Raw genomic sequence first — 22,677 nt, 5'->3', positions numbered from 1 at the left:
CACAGGCATGCATCCCCATGGCCGGCCTCGACCTCATCCACTGGTGCCTGGCTTCTCAAGGTCAAGACAGGCTCCAAGGTCAGTGCCTTGGCTTGCGTTCTCCCCAAGTCACTGGGAAAGCATTGAGCGTCTGACCTTGTGGAGAATAGCCATATGTCCCACCAGAACTTAGGGATTCAGGCAGGTGATAGAAAGGATGGGCCTTGGCAGGGCCGCTGTCAGCACCCAAAGGAGAAGGTCTAACCCCCGACCCCCGCTGAGGGGCCCCAAAGACTGGGGACAGCCCACAGAGAGGCAATGGACAACTCCCTCCTGGTCCCGAAGCCTTGTCTGGGCCTCTGCCTGGATTTGCCAGGAAGGGGGAGGAGGCCCGGGGCAGCGGGCGGGGGCCCCATCATCGATCCGGATGCTGGCATCAGCTGGAAGGCGGCTCCGCTCCCTCACGCCGGGGGACAAAGGGCGCGCGTGCTGATTCCAGGAAGGTGCCTTGCGTCAACGCCTGTGTCCTTCTTAGAAGAGGAGCTGGCACCTGGATGGCCAGGGGGCTTCTAGCAGACCTCGCGGCCCAGATGTGGGGTGGGACTGACGGAGCCAGGGCTGCACACCCCGCCCACCCCACCCCGCCCCCGCGTGTGCGGACCCCTGCTTGCGGCTGAGGAGGGGGGTGCATCTGGGTGGAGGCAGGCTGGGGGAAGGTGGTGGGGTGCGGGGAGGCACCGGGGCCGCCACTGTCTGTCCCGCCAGGAGCACGTCACAAACGACAGGGCTTTGTTTGCGGAAGGTCGCTCCAGACACTGGCCCAGCTTCCCAAACCTGTGCATTTTCCGCTTCGCTCCAGGAGAGTTTTTAAACCAGCCCCCTGGACGTAGCGCCTTGACTTTGAGCACATTTTCGAAACGACAGCTTTAGAGTCGGCACAGACCCCTCAGCAGAGGGACAGCAGGCACAGCCCCGACTGAGGCCTCCGCCGACGGACAGCCGCGGCGCTGGGGGCCCTGCCCGGGCGCGCGTGGCCTCCGGGGACCCAGGGAGGACGCCGCGCCCGGGGGCCGCTCACCTGTGTCCTGCAGAGGCGTGAAGCACCAGGGCACCCCGTGGGTGCTGGAGTCGAAGCAGCAGCCCCGACCGGTGCACTGCTCGGGGGTGATGCTGGGGTGGCCACAGTCCACCCTGTCCTTGGCCGGCACCTCACACAGGTTCGACGCTGTCCCAGACAGCACCCGGTCAGCGCGGGTGGGTCTGCTGACTTCAGTTTGCCAGCCCGCAGCCTCCCCCCAGCTTCCGAGTTCAAAGCAAAGGACCCCCCGCACCCCAACGTCTGCTTGAGGAGGGCGCTCTTCCCGCAGAAGGTTTGACTTGCCCTTGGGAGCTCTGGGCCTCGGCCAGGGTGCCCCTCGCACTGTGTGCCCCCAGGGCCCGGTCGGGGGTCCATGGGCCGCGGTTCCTTCCCGCTGGCCCTCTGGGGGCCCCCAAACCCAGAAACAAGGTTCCCCTCCCCTGTTTTATCAACACAAACTGCTCCCTTAAAAAAATGAATAGTGTAATAGGAGACAAACACTTAAAACAGAAAACCACAATGCGTGCTGTTTTCCCTTCCTTTTCCGCGTCTCCCTGTCCCCCAGTCCCTTGGTGTGTCCCATCTTTCTGGCACATCCTTCCGTCCTCAACACTTGGTTTTGAAGCAAGCCTATGTTGCTCAGGTTCTGCAATATTTGCCTGGTCACTTAACGGGGTTTTCCTTAGGAAAACAGAAACCACAGGAAATTCCTGAAATCCTCTTCTATCCCTGCCACTGGGTAATTCCTCATTCCAGGGGTTCCCGAACCTCGCTCGTGCTGGGATCCCAGAGACACTGTGGCGTGGGGGGGGCACATCCCGGGCTGCAGGATGTGCAGAGCCGTCCGGGTGACTCTGGCGGGCACCCAGGCTGGGAGCCACTCCCTTTGGCACCTGATAAGAGCCACACCTTAATTTCTTCAAACTTGGGTGGATGGGACAGCCACACCCCTCACCTGCAGGTGCAAGGCCAGGGCTAAGTGGAAATTGTCCGTGCGCACTGAAAACGTTCTGAAAGAGACCGTATTCATTGGTCTTTCTGTTTGGTAAATGTGCCCACACAGTGTGTCAAGACCTATCTGGTAATTCAGAAATCTGTGGCCAAAAAGGCAATGGGGTGGTAGGGTTGGCAGAGGCTGCCAGCCAGGCCAGGCTCTAACCTGGGTTCTAACCTGGTCCCAGCACCGACTGGGAGGGTTGCATGCAGTCAGTTACTAACTTTCTGAGCCTCGGTCTCCTTGTCTGTAAAATGGAAACAACAAGACCCAGTTTGTAGGGCTATTGAGAGGAACCCTGTGCATCTGGTAAATGGCAGTTACTAATTAACGGGGGGCCTGGTCACCTTCCTCGAGCCCCCACACGGCCCCCAGAGCCTGCATCTTGCGTCCCTTTTCCTCCTCCTCTGCCCTCCCCCCACCCGCCACCAGCCCCCTCCTTCCCACGGCATGAAGAGGAAGCCTGAGCAATACTCACACAGGCCCTGGTACGCTGCTGACCAGCTGGAGGACCCCAGCACCAGGACCACCACCAGCAGCCAGAGCGCTCTGGCCTCCATGGTCACCGGCGGACGGGCTCTGGGGACCCGTCTGCTCGGAGAACGTGCCGCGTCGGCCAAGGGGACGCATTTATACCCTGGTGTTTGTACAGCTACTCTGGCTTCTGTTTGCTTGGGGACGGCCCTCCCCTCCTCTGGTCGCACCTACTTTTCCCTGCGCAGGACTGTGAGCCCCCGGCGGCTCATCTTCCCGAAGGGGGACAGGCCAGTCTGACCCCACCACCGTGGTAGCAAGCCGGCTGAGAGGCCAGACTCCAGTCTCCAGTTTACCACTCCTCTCTGGGGAGCTGGGCTGTGAGTCCCAGGCTGGCCTGGCCTGGGGGAGAGGATGAAGGCTCCGCGGGGGGCAGGACGGCAGCCAGAAACCCAGCCAGGAGCAGCCCATAAGGCGCCCTCCTCAGTGACCACAGCGCCCAGAACCAAGACCAGCCTTGGAGACTTGAAAAGACGAGTCCCGCCCGAGATTCAGGCACGCTGTGCGCACGGATCTCGTTCCTCCCTCGTAATTCTTGAAAATCCTGTCCTTTCTGTTTCTCTTGTTGACAGCAAGATTTATTTTTTATCATTAAGTACACTTTCATAAATGTATTCGATACACTTATTCAATATTTTAAGAAAATTGAGTTTAATAAATTGTAGCATTTTGATAAAAATAGAATATATGCAGTAGGTTTTGAAAGAGCAGACAATCCAAAAAAGTCCTCTCCTGTCCAGAGGTATCTGCATTTAACACTTTAAGTATTTTTCCAGAAACGTTCTCTCTAGACCTAAGCACGTTTTTAACCCAAATGAGAACTTACTAGACATCTTTGTTCAGCTTGTCTTCTTTTTTTTAATGAAAGATATATCCTGGAAATTATTTTATAACAGCCTATCAAAACAAGATGGGAATAATTATACCCATCTTCCAGAGGAATGAACTAAGGCTCACAACCTAAGATGCCTGTCGGGGCTTCCTCTCGTGGGCCTGGCAGAGCCGGGATCCAGGAAGCTGTGTAGGACCCGGAAGCAGGTGCACCTGGCTGGTCACCTGAGCCCCCGGTGGGGGTGTGGTGTTGGAGGGGGACCTGAACCACCCCAGAGTTTGTCCCCAGAGCTGTCCTCCACCCAGTGACTGATGGGGCCTGGCTGTGCACGCGTTGGCAATGAGGGTTGGGTCCCACCTTGCGACAGCCCAGGCCTAGCCCCTCCTACTCAGCAAGCCCCCACCATCTGCTTTTCACCCCCTCTTCCAAGACAAGTGCAGGCTGAAGACAGAGCAATGTCTGTGTTGTTTCAGGGCTTTGCTTTGCTCCCAGAAGGAGAGTGTGAGCCCAAGCTGAAAGATGGCCTGAGTTTTGTTATGAAGAGATCATCGTAGAGAAAATCCCTGGGGGGACGTTCATCTTCCAGGAATGAATGAAAACCAGGCCCAGGACTGGTCTCCAGCCCCACCCTAACAAGGGGCTGCCCTGGGCGCCCCTGAATCTAGGGTGACCACACCCCGGCTCCTGCTGGGAGCTCTCTCCTTCCTCAGCCTCTGACGCCTTACCTCTGCCACAGTGTCCCTGGCCATGTGCCTGGACTGTCCTGGGATGGCTCCCCTGTGAATCCCTCCTGCCCTGGGCTTTGTGTGCAGTGCCCCAGGGAAGGTGAGGTTCCTCTGGACGGGTCCAAGCAGCGGGCGGTCTTGCCCTGAGTGCTGGGCTACCACCTCCCACCTGCAGAGCGCATGGCCATTGGCAAGTATATGCCACAAGCAGGGACTGAGTGTGGATCGAGGGCAAGGTGCTCCACCTGCTAGTGTTGGACCCTGAGGACACCAGGCAGAGCCCCTGACCTCAGAGCCCACGGTCCAGTGGGGGAGAGTAAGTTTTGACATGTGGATTGTGATGCAACGTGGTAAGAGCTGGTGGGACGCCGCCCAGCAGGCTTCTCGTTGGGAGTGCAGGCTGAACTGGGTCTTAAGGAGTGAAGAGGAGTTCACAGACGGGTGAGGGTCCGAGGGTGTCCCCGGCAGGTGCTGCTAACTCACCCAACACGAGTCAACGTGGCCTATACAGGCTTATATATTCCGTGCTACCTCTCAGCTCACTAAGATTGTCACTCTGGGTTATTCAAGCCAGCGGAGGGCCAGATGGGGGGAAAGATACACAGTCGGTTAATCGGTACACCTGGGTTAGCCCTGGACTCACCCGCCGGGGGAGCCTCCTGTTGACCGGCTGTTACTCGTTCTATAGCTGCCCTGGGTGTGGGCGCCTCCCTCTGTGCCCTACACAGAATTTCCTCCTGCTTCCTGGAGGGGGGCTTGCAGACCCTTCCTGGAGGCTCCGGTCTTTGGCGTGGTTTACACTGAAGACAATGGGGGGCGGGTAGAACTGCACAGATGAGTCCCCCACCCACTCTGGAGGAGGAGGGGAGGAGGACAGAGGGTGAGTCAGGACAGAGGCCGTGAGCCCTAGGAGGCCCCTCCTGGGGCTTGCACCTCCTGCCCCCAGCACTGGGCCAGTGTCTGTCCCACCGTATATGGGGGCATGAGACGCCCCCGGGTGTTCTGGAGGAACCGACGTCTAGCCCAAAATCTACCGCTGGTGGTTTCGGCCACAGTGGCCCTAACCCCGGAGGTCCTGGGGGCTGGGGCTGGGGCTGTTGCTTCAGCCCAGAGGCTGTTATAACAAGGAAAGTGTCCCAGGAATGAGTTAGCCAATGACCTGGACCCCGAAGGGCGACAGATCAGTCAGAAATAAACAGAGCTAATAGCCGGAGCAGGTGTGCCTGCGGGCACCAGGCCCCTCACGACAGCCCCGCCTTTCAGACCCGGATGGGCCTTTTCTGGAGTGACTGGACCAGCTCCAACAGGAAGCCCAGGCGCCGGTGGTTGCCCTGACGCAGGACAGGGAGATGCCCCGAACTGCACCTGTCGCTTGCCAGCCCCTGGTGCAGCCCTGAGCCGTGTCCCAGGAGGACGGCCAGGGAAGGCGGAAGATGGCCCCTGCCGACCTCTGCGCACTTCCCTGTGAATCCAGCCATTGTCGCCAAGTGACTTCCTAAGAGTGCTGGAATGGATAGTGTCGTTCCCAAATTCATATCCTTCCTGGAACCCCCGAGAATGGTTTATTTGGAATTGGGTTGTGGCAAGCGTGATGATTTAAATGAAGATGAGGTCGGACTGGAATGGGGTGGCCCTTAATCCAATATGACTGGTGTCCCTATAAGGACAGAAACCCAGACTCTCGGGGAGACGACATGTGACAATGGAGGCCCAGGCTGGGGGGGACGCAGCGAAGCGCCGAGGAGCGCCAAGGACTGCCTGCAGCCGCCAGGGGTGAAGGAGGCAGGAGGGACCTTCCCCCAGCGCCCTGGGAGGGAGCGCCGCTTCCCCACCTTCATCTCAGACTTCTGGCCTCCAGACTGTGAGGGAAGAGCTCTCTCGCAGGAACCACCTAGTTCAATGGCCTTTGCTACACTCGAGGCACATCTAGCTCTGAGATCTACCTTCACTTGCATCTTCTCACAACGGGGAGGAAAGCACACAGCCAGAGACCTGGAGAGCTTGTGTCCCGGGGAGAAGGTCCCTGACTGGGCTTCCCAGGAGCTCCGCCTGGTGCTTGGTGCCCCTGCACCCGGGACGCTGTCTGTCCTGCCAACCACAACCCTGTGCTTCCACACCCGTCCTGGGCCTACTTTGCCCTCCCTGTGCACCTTCGATCTCTGGTCTCTACAGATCGCTGGCCGCATGTAATCAATCACCAGTATTTGTAGAACCCTCTCCTGCACTCCCATACCTCACCCAAATAATCGTCAAGCAGTCCTTTGTTCTCATTTCCTTGTCTCAAGGGAGGTTAAGACAACACAGGCTGGTGGGCAAATGTGAGGCTCCCCTGGTCGAAGCTGGGCCAGGCGCCAACACCCGAGGCCAGGGGAGGCCCCTTAGGGAGGCGACTGTGTCATGAGTTGTCCAGACTGGGACACTTTTCAGAGCCTACAGAGCACTGGCAATGATTATATCGGGAGGAGAAGTGTGAATGGGGATCATCCTGAGCCAGTGGGACGAAGTCCACCTGCCGAGGTCCACCTGCCGCGTGGGCATCCCCCCAGCCCCCCAGTGGGTGGTGGTCATTTTCGAGTCCATGTGACTTTGATGGATCATGAGTGTCAACGTCTAGTGCGTTGGGGTCCCTGGGTAAGGGTCTACGAAATCACCAGGACACAGGGGATGCAGAGCAAAGGCAGCACTTGCAACTGCGTACTGCCGTTTATTTCTCACCTAGCTATATACTCGCAGAGATCAGATAAACATAACAATGTATCAAGCCAACATCTGTGAAGTGAAATATACACGAAATGCATTAAGAACAAAATACATCCTGCTTATGCTTGCAGAATAAAGAATTCTCTTAGCCATCCTTCCTTTGGAGACAACATGTTCTTGGTCTTTAGAAAGAACACTTCTGATTAGAAAGATACACTTTAAGCGAGGCAAGAGCCACTTCCTGCTGATCCAGGCATTTAGGCCTTGCAACATGAGGTAAGGGGAAGAGAACATTTTCTCCTCCTGGCCTGGGCCTGCCTGGCCGACCTTAACCTCAGTGCAGTCCTCAAATGACCCTGGCCTGCAAGGGGTCTACAAGCCTACACCATCTCACATGAGCACAGGTATTCTTCAAAGCTCTGGAACCACACAAGCCATGGGATCAAACGTGAGTGCGTCATGCTCCGTCATGTCCTGACATACGTGTTGTATGTTCTGATGGGACACTCGTGTGAGGATATGAGTGTGTGTGTCTGGCCCTCAGCGTGCTCAGGCTGCTCTAACAGAAGCCCATGGCCACTGGGTGGCTTATAAACAGCCTTTATTTCTCACAGATCTGGAGGCTGGAAGTCGAGGATCATGGCACCAACACGGTTGCCTTCTGGTGAGGGCTCTCTTCTTGCTCACCGACGTTTCCACCTCACGTGGCAAAGAACAGAGCGGGGAGAGGGGAAAATTTTGCAGTTTACTATCAAAATCCTTCCCGCAAAGTAAATGTCAGGTTTAGATGGTTTCACTGTGTCATTCTGTCAAAGAGCTCCTATCTCACGCAAACCAAGAAAGAAGATGAGGAAGGACTGTTTCCCAGATCATTTTACGGGGCCAGCATAAATCTCCTACCCAAACCTGGCAAATAGATTATGAATTATGAAAGACCATCACAAACATAGATTCAGAGAAACCTAACAAAATACTAGCAAGCTGAATCCAGCAACATACCATAAAGAGCAACACATCATGGATGACAAGGGTTTATCTAACGATAACAAGGTAGGTTTAACATCAGATAATCCATCAGTGCAATTCACCACATTAATAGAAAAAATGAAAATAAAAACTGTGATCATTTCAATAAACGTGTTAAAAGCATCTCACAAAAGTCATACTCACACATGGTGAAGACTCTCAGACAACTAAGAATAGAGAGGACCGTTCATCCGCTGATAAAGGGCATCTACCAAAAAACACCACAGCACCATTCTTCATGGTAAAATATGAGCCTTCTCCCTGTAAGACTGGGACCAAGGCCAGGATTCTTACTCTCATTTCTATTTAACATTGTAAGGGTGGTTCTAATAGATGTAGTAAGGCAAGAAGAAAACAAAGGCATAAAGATCACAAAAGAGGAAGTAAGATTGCCTTTATTCTTGGGTGATAACTTTACTTCCAATTGTTTGCTGCTGATATGTAAAAACACAACTCATTTTTATATTAACTTTGTGTCCTATAATTTTGTGGTTTTAAAGATTGCTTGGGATTTTCTAAAATCACACATATCTTGAAGGTACAGTTGATAGGTTTGACTCAATTAATATTCAGGCTACCTATTCAGCAAGACATGACAGGTGAATAAAAAAGCCAAGCCACCAACTAGGAAAAGATATTTGGAACCCATGCAATTGATAAAGGATCACTATCAAGGATACATAAAGAATTTCTACAAACCAATGAGAAAAAGACAAACAGCAGTTTTTAAAATGCACACAGAAGTAATTTACGGTAAAGCATGGAAAGAGGCCCAGTGTCCCTCATAGTTGGGAATGACAGAAGAAACGAACATTTACACGCCATTTCGCTCACATGGATTGTACCCATATCACAAAATACCGACAAGCGTATAGAGAAAAAGGAACTCTTCCTCAAAGTTGCTGAGTGTAATTAGTGCATCTACTTGGGCAAGCATTTTGACAATACCTAGTAAATGAAACAAGTGCATATTGTTTTGATAGGAAGACACTGGGGATAATATACGTAATTGCTTACCAATGGGGGAATGCACTCCACATTAAAATGAATGCATCAGACCTATTTTTATCAATAAGAATAAATTTCTAAAGTGTAAAATACAAGATCAAAAGCCTGTATATTATAATACCATTTCTGATTATTTAAAAAACAACAACAAAAAGCACCACATACTGTTTATGGGTATGCATAGGAATAATATACACTGACTTCAGAATGGTGCTTAACTCCAGGAAGGGAGGGGAAAGAACGGGTAAAGGTGGTACTTTCCTTGTTTTAGTTCTTCTTTAAAAAATGAGAGGTATCAAGGCAAATAGAACAAAAGTCCAGCATGAATAAATCTGGGTAGTGTGTATACAGAGGAGCATCCTACCTTACATACTGTTTATCTAAGAAAGAGGATTTGACATCTGGCTGCTGAAAATTGTTATTTAAAAAATCCAGATACCATAAGGCGGTTTGGGAAGCACGGGGAGAAAGCGCTGAGAGTGATCAAGCCTGGGAGAAGCCGGCTCTGAGGCTCGGGATCTGAACACCGGGGTCCTGGTTTGGAGGAGCCATTTTAATGTTCTGTCCGGGATGCCTGGTCAATATCAAAGAGGCTTATCTGGTCCAGGATGAGGGAGGGAGCACTCTGGAATCCCATCCAGCATCCATCTTAATAGCAAATAACGGCTCCAGTCATTCCGAGTTTTCTGATTTTGATTCCTAGGTCCCTGGGCCTCTGCAGTGCAATCTCAACTTTCTCTCCGTATTAGTAGGTTTGCCAAATCTGCTCGATATGAAGACCTGACTATGTCCCGGGTGGGGGAGGAAGAGCGTGCTTGAGCGTGACTTGGTATGCCAGCAGGGGAGTGCCGAGGAAGCGATCATGGGTTCATACTATTAATCTCTGAACCCAAACATGCTATTGGTGTGTCCCCTGCTGCGTACTGTCTCAGCCTTGACCTCAAAGTCCATCAGAGAGAATAAACTACAGATTGTGATTCTGACTTTCTAGAAATGAGCACTAATCCATCAGAGGAGAAAAAATGGCCCATTAGATTTTTCACTAAAAGGTAGCATAAGAATGATCAGAATTGAAAGTATCTCACGTCTCATAAAAGGCAACCTTATATCATACCTGATTCTTTCCACCACATCCCAAGTTTTAGCTCAGCTGCACTCGTTTTTAGGGAATTCAAAAGAAATTGAAAGCAGAGCCCACCCTTAAGAAATGCATTGTTTGCCAAAAGCAAAAAACATATTGAACCATCAATGAGAATGTGCAAGATGACCTGGGCCAGATTCTCCACATGCTTCCTTGCACCTGTCTATGCGGGCGAGGGAGATTCCTCGGAGCGGGGGGAGAAATTCCTCACAGCCAGCTCCCTCTGCAGGGCTGCTCCTCACAGGGATTCTGGCTGGTTTGTGTTGAAGGTGCCACATGGACTTTTGTTGGCTTTGAAACCAGTATATATCACACGTTGGCTCTTCCGTTACTCGCCATCACATCACCGTTTCAAAGAATGTTTTTGCCCTGCGGTCATGTACGCACCGCACTGAGTATGTAACCCATCGGGGAACTGAAAGCAAAGTGTGAGATCACGAAGAATGGCAACATCACAGGCAAGAGCCAGCCTCAGTGGCCAGTGCCTCCCTGTAGTTCTTAGTTATAAAGGTGCCCACCGGGTCTCGAGGCTCATAATAGCCCTGTTTTGCATATCGAATGGCAAGAAGTTAATACTGTGGTTCATTAGGAGATTATTCATACATCCATAGCACTCTACGATACCTTGTTTTGAACGACTTGAAGGGTTTTGCCAAAGCATTAATATTTGTTGAGCTCCTGTAGGTGGATAAGTTGTTGAACAAAGGACAATCGGTCAATATTTACCAAACATCCTTTGTGTGCATGGGCTTCAGCCCAGGTACTGTGGGTGGTTATAAAGGAAGAAGATGATGTGGTCAACACTGATAAGTCAAAGTCAAAGACCACATTGTGGGATCCGGGCGCCTCCCTAGAGCTGCGGCGACTGTCCTCGGGTGGCCTGCACACGGGGCAGGATCCGGCAGGCGAATACATTAATTTCAAAAGTGAGGTCACAAACACACACGCGGGCTGTGGGAGGAAAGACATGTGGGCGTGGGGTATCAGCATTAGCGCCTTACTCTTCTACTGGAGGCGGTGTTGAAGGGACGGGAGACTGCACTGGGCTCTGCCACGCGGCAGGGAGGTCATCGAGTCAATGGGGGATGTGTTGCCTAAACGTGAGGAAGATGCAGCAAGAAGGTGCCTCTCTCCAGGGCATCAGGGCAGAGTGAGACATCCCCAGACTCGGAGCATATGTGGTGGAAGACACCCTGGGTGGCCAGGGGGCAGGAGGGTCCGCAGTGCTTGGCTTCCAGATGGCAAGAACGTAGCAGAGTGTCATGGGCCCAGAGACAGACTGGGAGTCAAGCTTCCACGGGTGTCCCTGGACGCCTGAACCACGGTTTCCTGGTGGATAACCACGATGCCTTCCAAGGCAGTGTGAGTCAAGAAGTGACGCGCAGAGCAACCTAACAGGTAAGATGCCATCCACTTACCAACAGTGGGGGCTGTTGCCTACATGACAGAGACCCATGCGGTGACTGCTTTATTATGACTGCAATGATCTGGGGGTGCAAACGATAGCCATCCTTGGTCCCTCGTGACTCAGTTCCACGGGACTTGGTCTAACTTGCTAACCAGACTCCTGAGTTTGATGCCCAGAGCTACTGACCGGTCCTGGAGCAGATCCCTGGCTTCAGCTGACTTTCTGGCTCTTCTCCTGAGCTGGAAGCTGCTTGCTGCTCAGCACCTACCTACGGGAGGACGGAAGTCCCTGCTCTCAGGTGTCTGTGGCCGCAGGATGGATCAGTGAAGGGAGTAAGACAGGTCGACCCTGGCCTGAGGCTCGCGGGTGAGGAATCCTGTAACACAGAGCTCCACCCTGAGGCCAGAAGTTAGTTATCCGGCAAACTGCTTCATTCCAGGCAAGCGCCCGGTGGCTACTGAATGAATGGAAATCGGAGGCTGAGCATTTGCTCATCATCACACTTACATGGACCCGTAAAACTAACTGAGAGCAGGCAGACAGGAACCCCGCGTGGTTTCATTTGCCATGATGAGGATCATTTGGGTCATAATTCAATACACTCAGTGCACCAAGTTACATTTTGCAGAACACTGTAGCCACAAAGCAGAAAAGTTCAGATTCTAGAGCTAATAAAGAACTCATGTGTTATTATGAAGATCAAGAGTGGTAGGCAGGATAAAAGCAGACATTAAGCAATGCTGCCCAACCCTCCCGTCTGTTGGCACCTTTCACAGAATAAAAAGCCTCAAGCCCTTTCGTAGGAATTACAAAAAAGAATGGGTAGTAACTTTGTAGGGAATAGGGTAAAGTGAATTGATACACAAATATTTTATTTCTGATAAGTGTTTCATTAAGAACATAATAGTTAATATTCTGGTCATTTTTTTTCTTTTTAACATTGTTTTTACTTTCTGGAGAAATGTGGATGCTCTCAACAAGATTTTTAAGTCAATCCAACAGATAACTTATCTGCTGAAGATCCGAAGATGGATTTTCACTGGAATTACTTGTATTATGATTCTCTTCATTTGCTTCCTGTATTTCCTGATCAGGATTCCATTCGCTTTCTGTGCTTAACCAATAGTCGTCATGATTAAAAATTATAATTGGAATTTATCAGTAGATTGCTAAAAATATAGAACTTTAAAACACTAATGATCAGAGGGGATTTATCTAGCAGGACACTGAGTGAGTAGGGGATGCCATCTCGATGATCCCACAAAATAGAACTCAGGCCAAAGCACTCACACATGACTAAGAAGGACACTTTATAAGCCACAAGTCACAGTGAGGATGTAACAGTTATAAATGTTTGTACCCATAAAAAGCTAGGCAAATGTATTCTGCTTTACAAACCAGAAAGAATGGGTCATGCAGGCAGAAATGGATAAAAACACAACTGATGAACGTTGGGGACACCATGCTGGGCATAAGACAAGTCATGTGAACAGAAAACTAAGTAAGGAAATAGAGACTCCAGCAAAGTAATCAGTAAGGTAGATCTTAGGGACACGTGCACATCAGGCTTTAAGTCCTGTCCGAGTGAAAGAAGACAGGCCCAGGAGCACACGCTGCTGGAATGTGTGTGTGAGATTCCAGAAGAGTCAAAACTGTCGTGAAAGAAGGTGGATCATTGGTCTCTTGGGGCTGGAGGTGGGAGGAGGGTATTGACCTTGAAAGGGCGGAGAGAATTCGGCATCTTCCTTGCGGTAGCGTCTCCATGACTGTGTACGTTTTTCAAAACTCAACGAACCAATTCACTTAAAACAGGCAAATTTTATTATATCGAATTATACCTCAATAGAGCTAATTAAAAAAAAAACGCTTTAACGTATAAGTGTTACCATTCTCAGTGTTACTAGTGTAAAGAGACTGAGCTGATTAATGATGCTGTGACTGAGTTGTTCCTCACCCCAAGTCCGTATGTTGAAACCATGACCTTCAGGTTGATGGCATTTGGAGACAGGGGGTGAGGAGGTGGGGGGGTGCTTTACAGATATGATTAAGCTTAAATGAGGTCATAACTGTAGGACCCTGATCTGGTAGTGTGGTAGGATCACAGGGTTCTTGTCTCATGGAGTTGAAGAATGAATCTCGAGGACACAAAAGGGTGAAGTGAAAGTTTATTATGTGAAGGTGAGAGCAGAAAGGAAAGAAAAGAAGAAGCTTTCTAGAGTGAGAAGGGTCCCGAATGCGTTGCCACGGAGGGCTTCTACTGGTAGTCCTTTATGGAGAACTGACCGGGAAGCTTGTGGCCTTGAGTTTCTTGTGCCGTCTTGGCTTGAGCATGGACTCTTGATGACCCCCTTCATGACTTAATTCTTTGGGGTTTAGTCATTTTCTATGATACACTGTAGCCGCCAAAGAGAAATACTCGCGGCCATCGAGACCAGGTGGTCTGCCTCCTTATGTCTTGTTCACTCTGGCTTAGCTTCTGCCTGCCAGGAATAGTCTCAGAGCCCAGCCAGGGGCCCCCTCCTCTCCCTGCCTAGACCTTAACCCTTTCCTTACTCAATAAGATTAGTGTCAATATAAGAAGAGACTGGATCTCTGTCCTCCCCCTCCCTCTCCCCGCCCCCTCCCCCTTCCTTCTTCCCTCTCTCCCTCCCTCTGCTTTGCAAACCCACATCAAGAAATCTGGCCCAATCTGACTTATAGTTTAGCAATTTACAATAGTTATTGAGATGACTCTCTTGACATTGGGAGGCTCAGTAGAGTCAGCACACCTTTGCTGCCCCTGGAGACCCACAGTGCCCAGTAGGTGAAGGCTGGGGAAGTCCGCTCCCAGGGTGGCCAGCAGAGGGCACTGGAGGACCGACGTGTGAGCATCCTTGGCCGGAAGCTCTTTGCGTTCATTAGCCACCTGTCCCAAGGACAAACAGAACGGTGGTCCTTCTTTCCTCAGAGCCACATTTCTGACTGTGCTAAATGAAGGTGGAGCACTTCCGAAGTTCCGTGCTCTCTTCGGAGGACAGGAGATCGTATGGAGTCTGCCACCCTCGGGGCCTTGGGGAAAGCTGGTCACCCAGGCCTGGAGCATGGTATTGGCACCTCCACGTCTGAGCGGCCAGGGGAGCCTGGCTGGGCTGGAGCAGAGATCAGGCTCTTTCGGGTGCCGTGGACCAAGGAGACTGCTCTGTCCAGGGAAGCTCAGACAACTCCCAGGAATGCCCCGGAAATCCCCCACAGCTGTTCACACAGATGCAGACGAGCCTTGGGCAAGGGGTTTGTGAAAAGCGGGGGACAATGGGCTGACAAATTCCCATTTCACTGGAACACCTCTGGCCAGGCCCTTCCCGAGGAGCTGGCAGCGGCATCGTGCCAACCTAGGACAGGACCACTGCCCACTGGGACCACAGCATGGCCAGAGCCATGGAGGAGCCCTGGGGAGGGGACTTGGCAGGGACTGGCCTTCCTGCATCAGCAGGTAGGATCGTGGAGGGTCTGAGAACTGTGCCCGGAGACAGCGGGGACACTTCCGTCTCCCCGGGTGGGGGAGCCTGGCCTGGCTGCGTGCTCACTAAACACTTGCTATGTGCCTGACACTGTTGTTGGTACGTCTCATAAATGAACTCATCAGACCCTCCCAACAAGCCTCTAAAAAATGATCCTGTTAATTTTAACCCCCACTTCGCACATGAGTAAAAGTAGGCACAGAATGTCTAAGTATAGCTCTCAAGGTCACACAGCCGGGAAGTGAGCTCAATATAGAGATCATCTAGACCAGAAGTGCAGTATCTCTATTTTGGAGATGTAATACATACACTCTGGCAGCACTCTGATTCCAGGGGCCCCACGGAGGTTCAGACTGTGCTTCGGTCTTTTCCTTTCTTTCTTTAGGCAAAGGGGGCGGGGAGGGGTGTCCACAGAGGGGCTGGGCCCCTGGACCCCCCAGCAACAGCTAGGGGCACATGTGTGTATGTACCACGTCTCCAAAACACATGGAGGGAATACGTAGTACCTATGATGAATACACAACTGGTCCTCATTATCCACGGATCCCTATCTGCAAATCCACCTACTCGCTAAAATTTATTTGTAGCATGAACTTTGCCAGCCGGAGTCCAACAAGGTGACACTCTGCCTTCTGGTTTCAGCTCTCAGAGTGAAGGCAGATGTCTTCTCATGGCCTGTTGGGACCTCGCTTTATGCATTCTTGTGCTTTTTGTTGGTTTGGCTGTTTAGATGGTTCCCACGCACGGTGGGGAAGCGCTGTCGGGTGGCCTGGGGCGAGCGGCTGTGACGCGCTGTGCACACGTGTACGTCCAGCCAGGGCTTACAGTGCTGGCTGTTGTGAGTCCGGTGTTCCTGCACCAACAATGTATATGAAATAAATGGTCTTTAAGCAGAAACACATACCAAGCAAGGTCACGGATTGATCCTTGATGAACTTGCTCAGGAGGCGCTCAGGAACCTGACCCTGTGTGTCCCCCAGTCTCAATGGCTCAGAGTTTCCTAATTCAGTGTCAGTGACTTTATGGAACACAACTACCTTGAATAGAGAATCCCACTGTCGCGTATTCAGTATATGGTGAATGTGTCGTGAATATAAGGAGTAGGTATGTGTTCTTGGGCTCCACCCACATTCTGGACGCAGCCATGCTGCTCTGCACACAGAAGGGGCTTCTCAACACGTCCCCGCCTGGTCCTGTCAGGACAAGAGAGCAGAGTCAGCTCTGTCCAGACTCTCCGGAAGGAGCCCACTGTGTACCAGGCAGCTCACGAAGATTCGTTTCAGTTCCCACTGCAACACGGCTAGGGATGGAATTAGTACCCATATTTTACAAACAGAAAGGCTGAAAATCTGAGAGATAGGAGAACCTCCCCGAGGTCACACACCAGCGATATCAGCCCACAGGTGCACTGTGACATGTCCTATTTTTCCCTCGGCCAAAAGGCTTCTCAGAGCATCTGTCTACCTCAGCCGGCCAGGCAAGGACTGCATGGCCCTGGGGAGCCAGGAGACTATGACAGTGGAATTGAGGGGCAGAACTGGACTTCCCCTGCCTCTGCTCCAGTTGGGGGCGACCGCTGCCAGACCCTGTGCACCAGCCTCCCCGCTCCCCCACCAGTGGGGTCCCACGGGAGCAGACACCACAGAGGGGACCAGGGAATTACCTCATCGCAGGAGGAGAAAGAGGAAGGTTGGCTTTTCTGATGGGGTGAGTTTGAATGTCACCAGCTGTTGTTCCAGGGGCAACGAGGACCCTAGGGTGGCCCACCTCAAGGAGGAGGTGGGGGGCAGCACTACCCCAAGCATGGTGGGGTGCCCCAGAGTGACCTGCAACCTGCAAGAGTCAGAGTACCTGACACGGAGTAGATCTGCCAAGTCCCCCGGGCCCGTGGCGACGGCCAGTGCAGTTCTTCCAGAAGCCGCCCTCAGTTATCAAGATCAGCTCAGAACCCAGGGTGCGCGCACTGGGGAGACCCCCGCCCAGGGAAGCGGGACTGGGGAGGGGGCATGAGGAGAGAACTCTGAGGAAGCACGCCGTGTCCCCGCACCCAGAGATGCGTGCCGAGGGGCCCGCGGCCTGAGGATGGGGGCCAAGGACCAGAAAATGCCCAAGGAGGCATGAATCCAGGAGCTTGCACTGAACCCAGGGTGCAGGACGGCCACGACGCCAGTGCTGGGGGCAGAACCCCGAGCTCTCCATCCAGGGGTGTCGGGACAGAAGTGCTATGCAGGTGGCATCGGGAAAGAAGGACAAGCCACAGAAAGATCTGCCCGTGTCCTCCCCCTGCATGCCCACCCCCGACCGAAGAATGCCAGGACCCTTCCGCGGAGACACACGCTAGGTTTTGTGCCAAAACCCTCCCATAGGCTGGCTTGGCCTCGGTGGCAGTTGTCAACCTCCTCTTTGGACCCAGACTTCGGCACGTCGCCACAGCTGCTCGGGGGTGGAGGATGGGAAGCGTCGGAGCCAGCCCACCCCGCCCCACCCCTGCGAGGACGGACGGTGGTGCCCCGCACTCCTGCAAAAGCCATAGTCTGGGATGCATTTGGTAAAGGCGAGGCAATTTTGTAATTGCAATCTGAAATCAGACGTTACTGCAAGAGGTTTTCAGGGCTAAAGTCATTTGAGTTTCTATACAAATGATTGGGAATGGGAGCGATCGTGGATCGTGAATTCCCTCTTGCTGCTGGGGTGGTTTGCACCGGCTGGGTGAGTTGTCCCCACCCCCCCCACACACACTCACACCCTCACACCTGTATGCACGCACACTCCCTCTCTCCCTCTGTCGCTCCACTTCTGTGTCAATGAAGCCAAAAGGAAATTTAGCAGACTTTAAGGGTTTTCTTTATTTGAAGAAATGTATGTTGAACCAGTGAAAAGGATAAAAAGCAGATTAAGGAAAGCCAGGAACTCTGGAGACGTGAGATGCGATGGTGAGTCTTCTTCATTTCCAAACACCCAGAGAGCCTGGTGGGTTCTCGGAAGGGACTCCTCTTAGTAATGGCAATCTGGAAGTGTGAAATGCCAGTGGGTGGGGACAGTGTCTGGGGGCCGAGGGAGTCCACGGCGACAGGCCTTGGGGGCTCCTGTCAACAGGCCCATGGCCAGATTTCCTGCCCAAGGAGCTCCCTCCCGGGGCGGGGGCAGGAGGACACTTCTCGGGGGTCCATTCTCCCCCATAACTGGCAACTGTCCAGAGAGACCCTTAGGTCTCTGCTGCGCTCTGTGGCTCACCCTGATGTTCTGAAACGGGGAAAGGAAAGCGTCCGGCAAGGGCACGCAGCCCATTTGGGGGCCGTGCCGGACCTGTCCTTGGTGTGGATAACTCAGGGTCGGAGACGCACTGTAGCTAAGGCGGGGGGGACAACCAGACCCTGCCGGGGTGGCCCTGAGCAGGCCGCCATGGGCAGAACTTGACCCTCGTGCTCACGGGTGAGGGAAGAGCAAGGCCCACGGGAGAAGGCCCACGTCCGCCCCGGCACCCGGCACAGCTTGTGGCACTTAGTGGCCCTGCCAACGCGTGGCTGCAGGACAGCTGGGCGGGGATCCAGGGGCGTGGCGGAGGTGACCCGCTCTCCGCGGGGGTCGCACAAGCCACCCTCAGAGCCGCCTTTTCCGGAGATGGTCCCCACTGGGCTCGGGGGCCCGGCCCCGATGGGGGCCAGGCCTGGGGCTGGCTTGGGGCCCGCCTTGGCTCCCAGCCCCCGCCCCGCAGGACGTTACCTTCCACAGACATTGGGAAGAAACACCAGGGCACGTTGACGATAGTGTCGGAAAAGCAGCACTTGCGGGACGCGCACTCCTGAGGGCTGATGCCCGGGTACCCGCAGTTCCTACGGGCGGACACTTCCATGACACACTGCTCCGCCTCTGGAAAGGAGCAACACGGAGACTCAGTGAGGGCAGCCCAGCAACCGGCAATGTCTCTGTCCGTCCTCCCACGGTGATGTGGCTGGGTTCAGCCTCCCTGTGCTAGGAGCGGCTGCTGGACCACGACCCCCCAAGGACCGTCTAGGGGCTGGTGCCAGCACCTGACCACCCAAGGATCTGCACGGATGCTACAGGTCTGACGTCCTGGGGCCTTGGGAAACTCAGTTCACCTCTCTGGACCTGATATTCCCATCTGTAAAATGGGTGACCACCGTACTCTGATGAGAACGGGCGGTGAGCACCTTTAAGCAGGTGAAGCATCTTGCTGAAGTCCTAAAAGCCAGCAATGCTTCCACCAGAGAAAGGGCCCTGCCTAAAAGCCAGCCATGTGTCTTGTCCCCTTCGGAGCCCAGGGAACCTGCAACGGCTGCGGCCAGGGGGCCGTGGGTGCCGGGCTCCACCCCCACGGCATGCTCTGCACACACAACTTTCTTCTGTGCATGCCTCGGCACGAATAATTACCTTCTATTTTGCGAGTGTGCGCTGCCGTAAACCTCATCCTCAGAAGAACATCCTGGAAGTCTTAACTGAATCTCTTACCATTTGAGGCCTGTGAGCAGTTATGTGGAGAATGTCCTATTAACTGCCTTCATATCCCTTAAAAGCTCCTTCAGAAGTCGCAGCTTTACAGCTAAGAGAGGCCTGGGAGCTGTTTTTCCTTCTAATCATACAAGAAACTGTGATGGCTTCTCACAGATGTCTGTGGGAGGGGCGAGTGGCTGACCCTTGGGGCTCCAGGTGGGGACAGCGGGCCAGAGGCCGCTGTCTCTTCCCTTCTGGCTGGCTGGGGTGGGGACGGGAAGAGGGCCAGTTCCTCGGCCAGTTACCTTGCTTTGGAAGGGAGTGGAAACACCAGGGGACATTGGGGACTGTGGAGTCAAAGCAGCATCCCATGCCGAAGCACGTCTCAGGGGTGATGCCCGGGAAGCCACAGTTCTTCCTGTTCTGGACTGCGATCCGTGAGCACTGGCAGGGGGCTGGGGGGAGAGCCTCGGTCAACCTGTCCCCCCCCATGGGACCCGCCTGCTCTCGGGGGCACTTTCGGACCCTTCCCCAGGTCCAGCGGCCACACAGGGAAACCACAAAGTCTGATCTCTCCCAGATTTCAACTATGCGACGTCTTGAGGAACAAACAGGGCTTTGCAGAAATTATTAGTTTAAAAAAAAAAAAAAAGGAAGGAAAGACTTCAGGAAATATGGCAGACGGTGGACCTTGGGAAAACTCAAGAGGAAAGGTGACCAAGGTGGGCTCCAGATGCCCTGGGGGCCACCTGCCCCAGCCCGTCTCCCCAGCCGGCCCCCCAGCACCTGTGGTCACGGAAGGAGGCCTTTCCTGGAGGTCTCACATACCCCTGGGTGTTCCTCCCGAATGGCAGAAAAGGATGCACAAATGCAATCAGCCCACATCACCGAGCTCAGGATGCCTTTTTAGCTACTTCTGCTCTCCAGTGAGCCCATCATACCACCCTGTGGCTTTGAGGAAGACAAACAAGAACAGAGACCCACCAAGGGCAAGGGACTTGCATACGCCCATTGCATTTGGGGTTTCTCCCGGCTCGCGGGCCTGAATGCTCTGTTGCCCAGTCAAGGACGCTGAGCTGCACAGGGCGACATACAGGTGGTCACTTACAAGGTTTCTGGGCCGCCACCAGGGAACACAGCCACTTGTCCCCCAGGACGAGGAGCACGGCCAGGAGCTGGACGCTTCGAGATCCCATGTCCACGCCACACGCTGGGGCCGCCTACAGAATGCTCACCGCCCACTGCCATGAGCTGTTTTATAATGTCCTCTCTGTTTGCTCAGCAAACTCTAACTTTTCTCTGTCCCCTGTGGCACCAACCCCTCGGGTCCTTTGTTGGGAAAAGGAGCTGAGATAGGCCGCTGGGCAGGAGACCGAGTGGCCGTGCCTACGGGCAAGGCTTCCGGCAGGAGCTCCCATGCCGTCCCTGGGCCAGGAGCCAGGTCGCACCAGGATGCCAACGTGGAAAAGCGGCCACATGCACGTCTGGCACTGGGCAGCCCCAGGGTCACACCCAGGAAGGGATAAGCCTGGTATGTCTCCTGATAAAGTACGTGGTTATCACATAATTTTTTTTTTTTAATATTAGACCCAAGGTTACCGGGGAAAACGACCAAGCCGGCAGAGGCATAGAGAAGACCCCACCTCAAGGTCGTCGTGGATGCCTCTGCCAGCCCCTAGTCTTCTGTGTCTCCTTGGCTCCGTCTTGGGGAGGGGCTGCTCCCCGTGGGCATGAGGCTGGTGTGTAAAAATCACAAGCTTGTTTCAGCAGCCCCCGAAATGCCTCTGTTTTTCTTCCATGGGAGCCCTGTGTGTTTCCTAAAGACATGAGCATGCCCATGCGCAGGGGTGCAATGCTCTGGGGCAGAGTCCATGGATGGGATGGAGAGAGGGGAGAGGAGGGACAGGGAGGCACCCCAAGGGACAAAGAGGGAAGATTTGGGGCAGAGAGGAGGCCGTGAGCCCCCACCGCCTGATGCCTTGCAGGAGGGGCCCCATCTGTAAATCGCGGGTTGAGCAGCCAGGGACCCAGAGATGCACAGAATCCAAAACCCAGCGTTCTCGGGGTCCAGAAAGCTTCTGCCTGACCCACTCCAGCCCCTCCAGTCCAGGTCCCTGACCCCCTGGGCAGCCACCACATTCCTTGAAATCTTGGAAAGTCAACTTTCCCCATCCCATGTCCCCGCCACCTTTGGTCACCAGCAAGACATAAGGGTCCCGAGTGACCATTGTCTCCCCACTCTGCTTCCTCTCCCTGACCTGCTACCCACTTCCTCCCACTGCCCCCATCCTGGCCCTTCCAGGAGTCCTGCAGAACCCCTCATCCATGCCGAGCCCCTGGTCTCTCCCCCTCACCCCCGGCACCAGCAGAAGCCTGTGCCTTCCCAGACACGCTTCCCTTCCCGGACACGCTTCCCTTGTGCTCATCCCAGGAGAGGTGCTCAGGCCCCACCCAGGGCACCAACTGTCCACACGGTGCTTCTGTACGAGTTAGAAAAAGGCTCACTTGCTTCAAGCCAAGTTACTTGGAGCTGTGGGCAAATCATGATAATAGATGCAACATCTCCCATGTCAGCGGCGCCCTACCTGAGTGCGGGGCTGTGCTCAACACAGCCTCCGAGACTGTGCTCGGTGGCCGTGTGCCCATCACAGGGGCTCAGGCTGGGGGGCTGGATGCTGGCCTTGTGCCCCAGCGTCTCCCCGTGCATGCAAAACCGTGCTCCTCGGGGATGCAGGCTGTGTCCTGGCCGACTTCCGATGCCCCTGCCCCCTGTCATCTCCTGACCTTCAGCCTGTCAATTTCGTTAAGGATTTAGCACTGAGTTCAGTGTCCCTTGTCACGCCACAACCTAGCAACATCCCAGATGGCTTCTGCATTCCAGTGAACAGTTCATCCAAATTCATAGCCACTTGGCTTTTCATTTCGTCCTCATCTCTAGAAACATCCGTCCCTACTCCATGTCTGCTACGTGTCTCCCACAACCACACTTGGAACTCATCCTCTACTCAGAAAGAAGACATGCTAATGTCCTTTCTGTTCAGGATGTCCTAAGCGTCTAACATCTTCTCTGTTACTCCCACCACACCTGTTCTTCAAATCCTAAGGCCCTCCACTGCCTCAATCCCTCTCTTTCCCTCTGTGAGCACCATCATGCCCATCCCTTCCACCCTCCTTCTTTCCCAGCCTGGTCCGCACGGTCCCCACTCTATCTGCTCCTCCCACTGTCCTGGTACGCAGCGTGCACCCATCTGCTTGCTGTCTCCGGGCCCAGCCCCACAGCTGAGCCCGCCTCACACCCGCCTC

At 53.8% G+C, this 22,677-nt stretch overlaps 1 protein-coding gene and 1 pseudogene across 1 annotated transcript; both read right to left on the bottom strand.

Annotated features, from left to right (window-relative positions):
* LOC123842502 (splicing factor, proline- and glutamine-rich-like) overlaps positions 1-22,677 on the bottom strand; it is a 164,321-nt pseudogene that overhangs the window by 20,992 nt on the left and 120,652 nt on the right.
* Positions 18,128-20,570, bottom strand: LOC123842538 (trefoil factor 2). Its single transcript, XM_064576354.1, has 4 exons — positions 20,483-20,570; positions 19,680-19,829; positions 18,646-18,792; positions 18,128-18,165 (listed from the first exon to the last, which is right to left on the bottom strand). The coding sequence occupies exons 1-4, from the start codon at positions 20,568-20,570 to the stop codon at positions 18,128-18,130; spliced, it is 423 nt and encodes a 140-aa protein (XP_064432424.1).

The sequence above is a fragment of the Mirounga angustirostris genome, unplaced genomic scaffold (assembly GCF_029215605.1).
Source record: "Mirounga angustirostris isolate CCGP_5_RB_7025 unplaced genomic scaffold, mMirAng1.0.hap1 SCAF_1, whole genome shotgun sequence".
Classification (NCBI taxonomy): Eukaryota; Metazoa; Chordata; class Mammalia; order Carnivora; family Phocidae; genus Mirounga; species Mirounga angustirostris.
The sequence above is the reverse complement of the archived record's forward strand: the minus strand, read 5'-3'. Positions and strand labels throughout refer to the sequence as shown.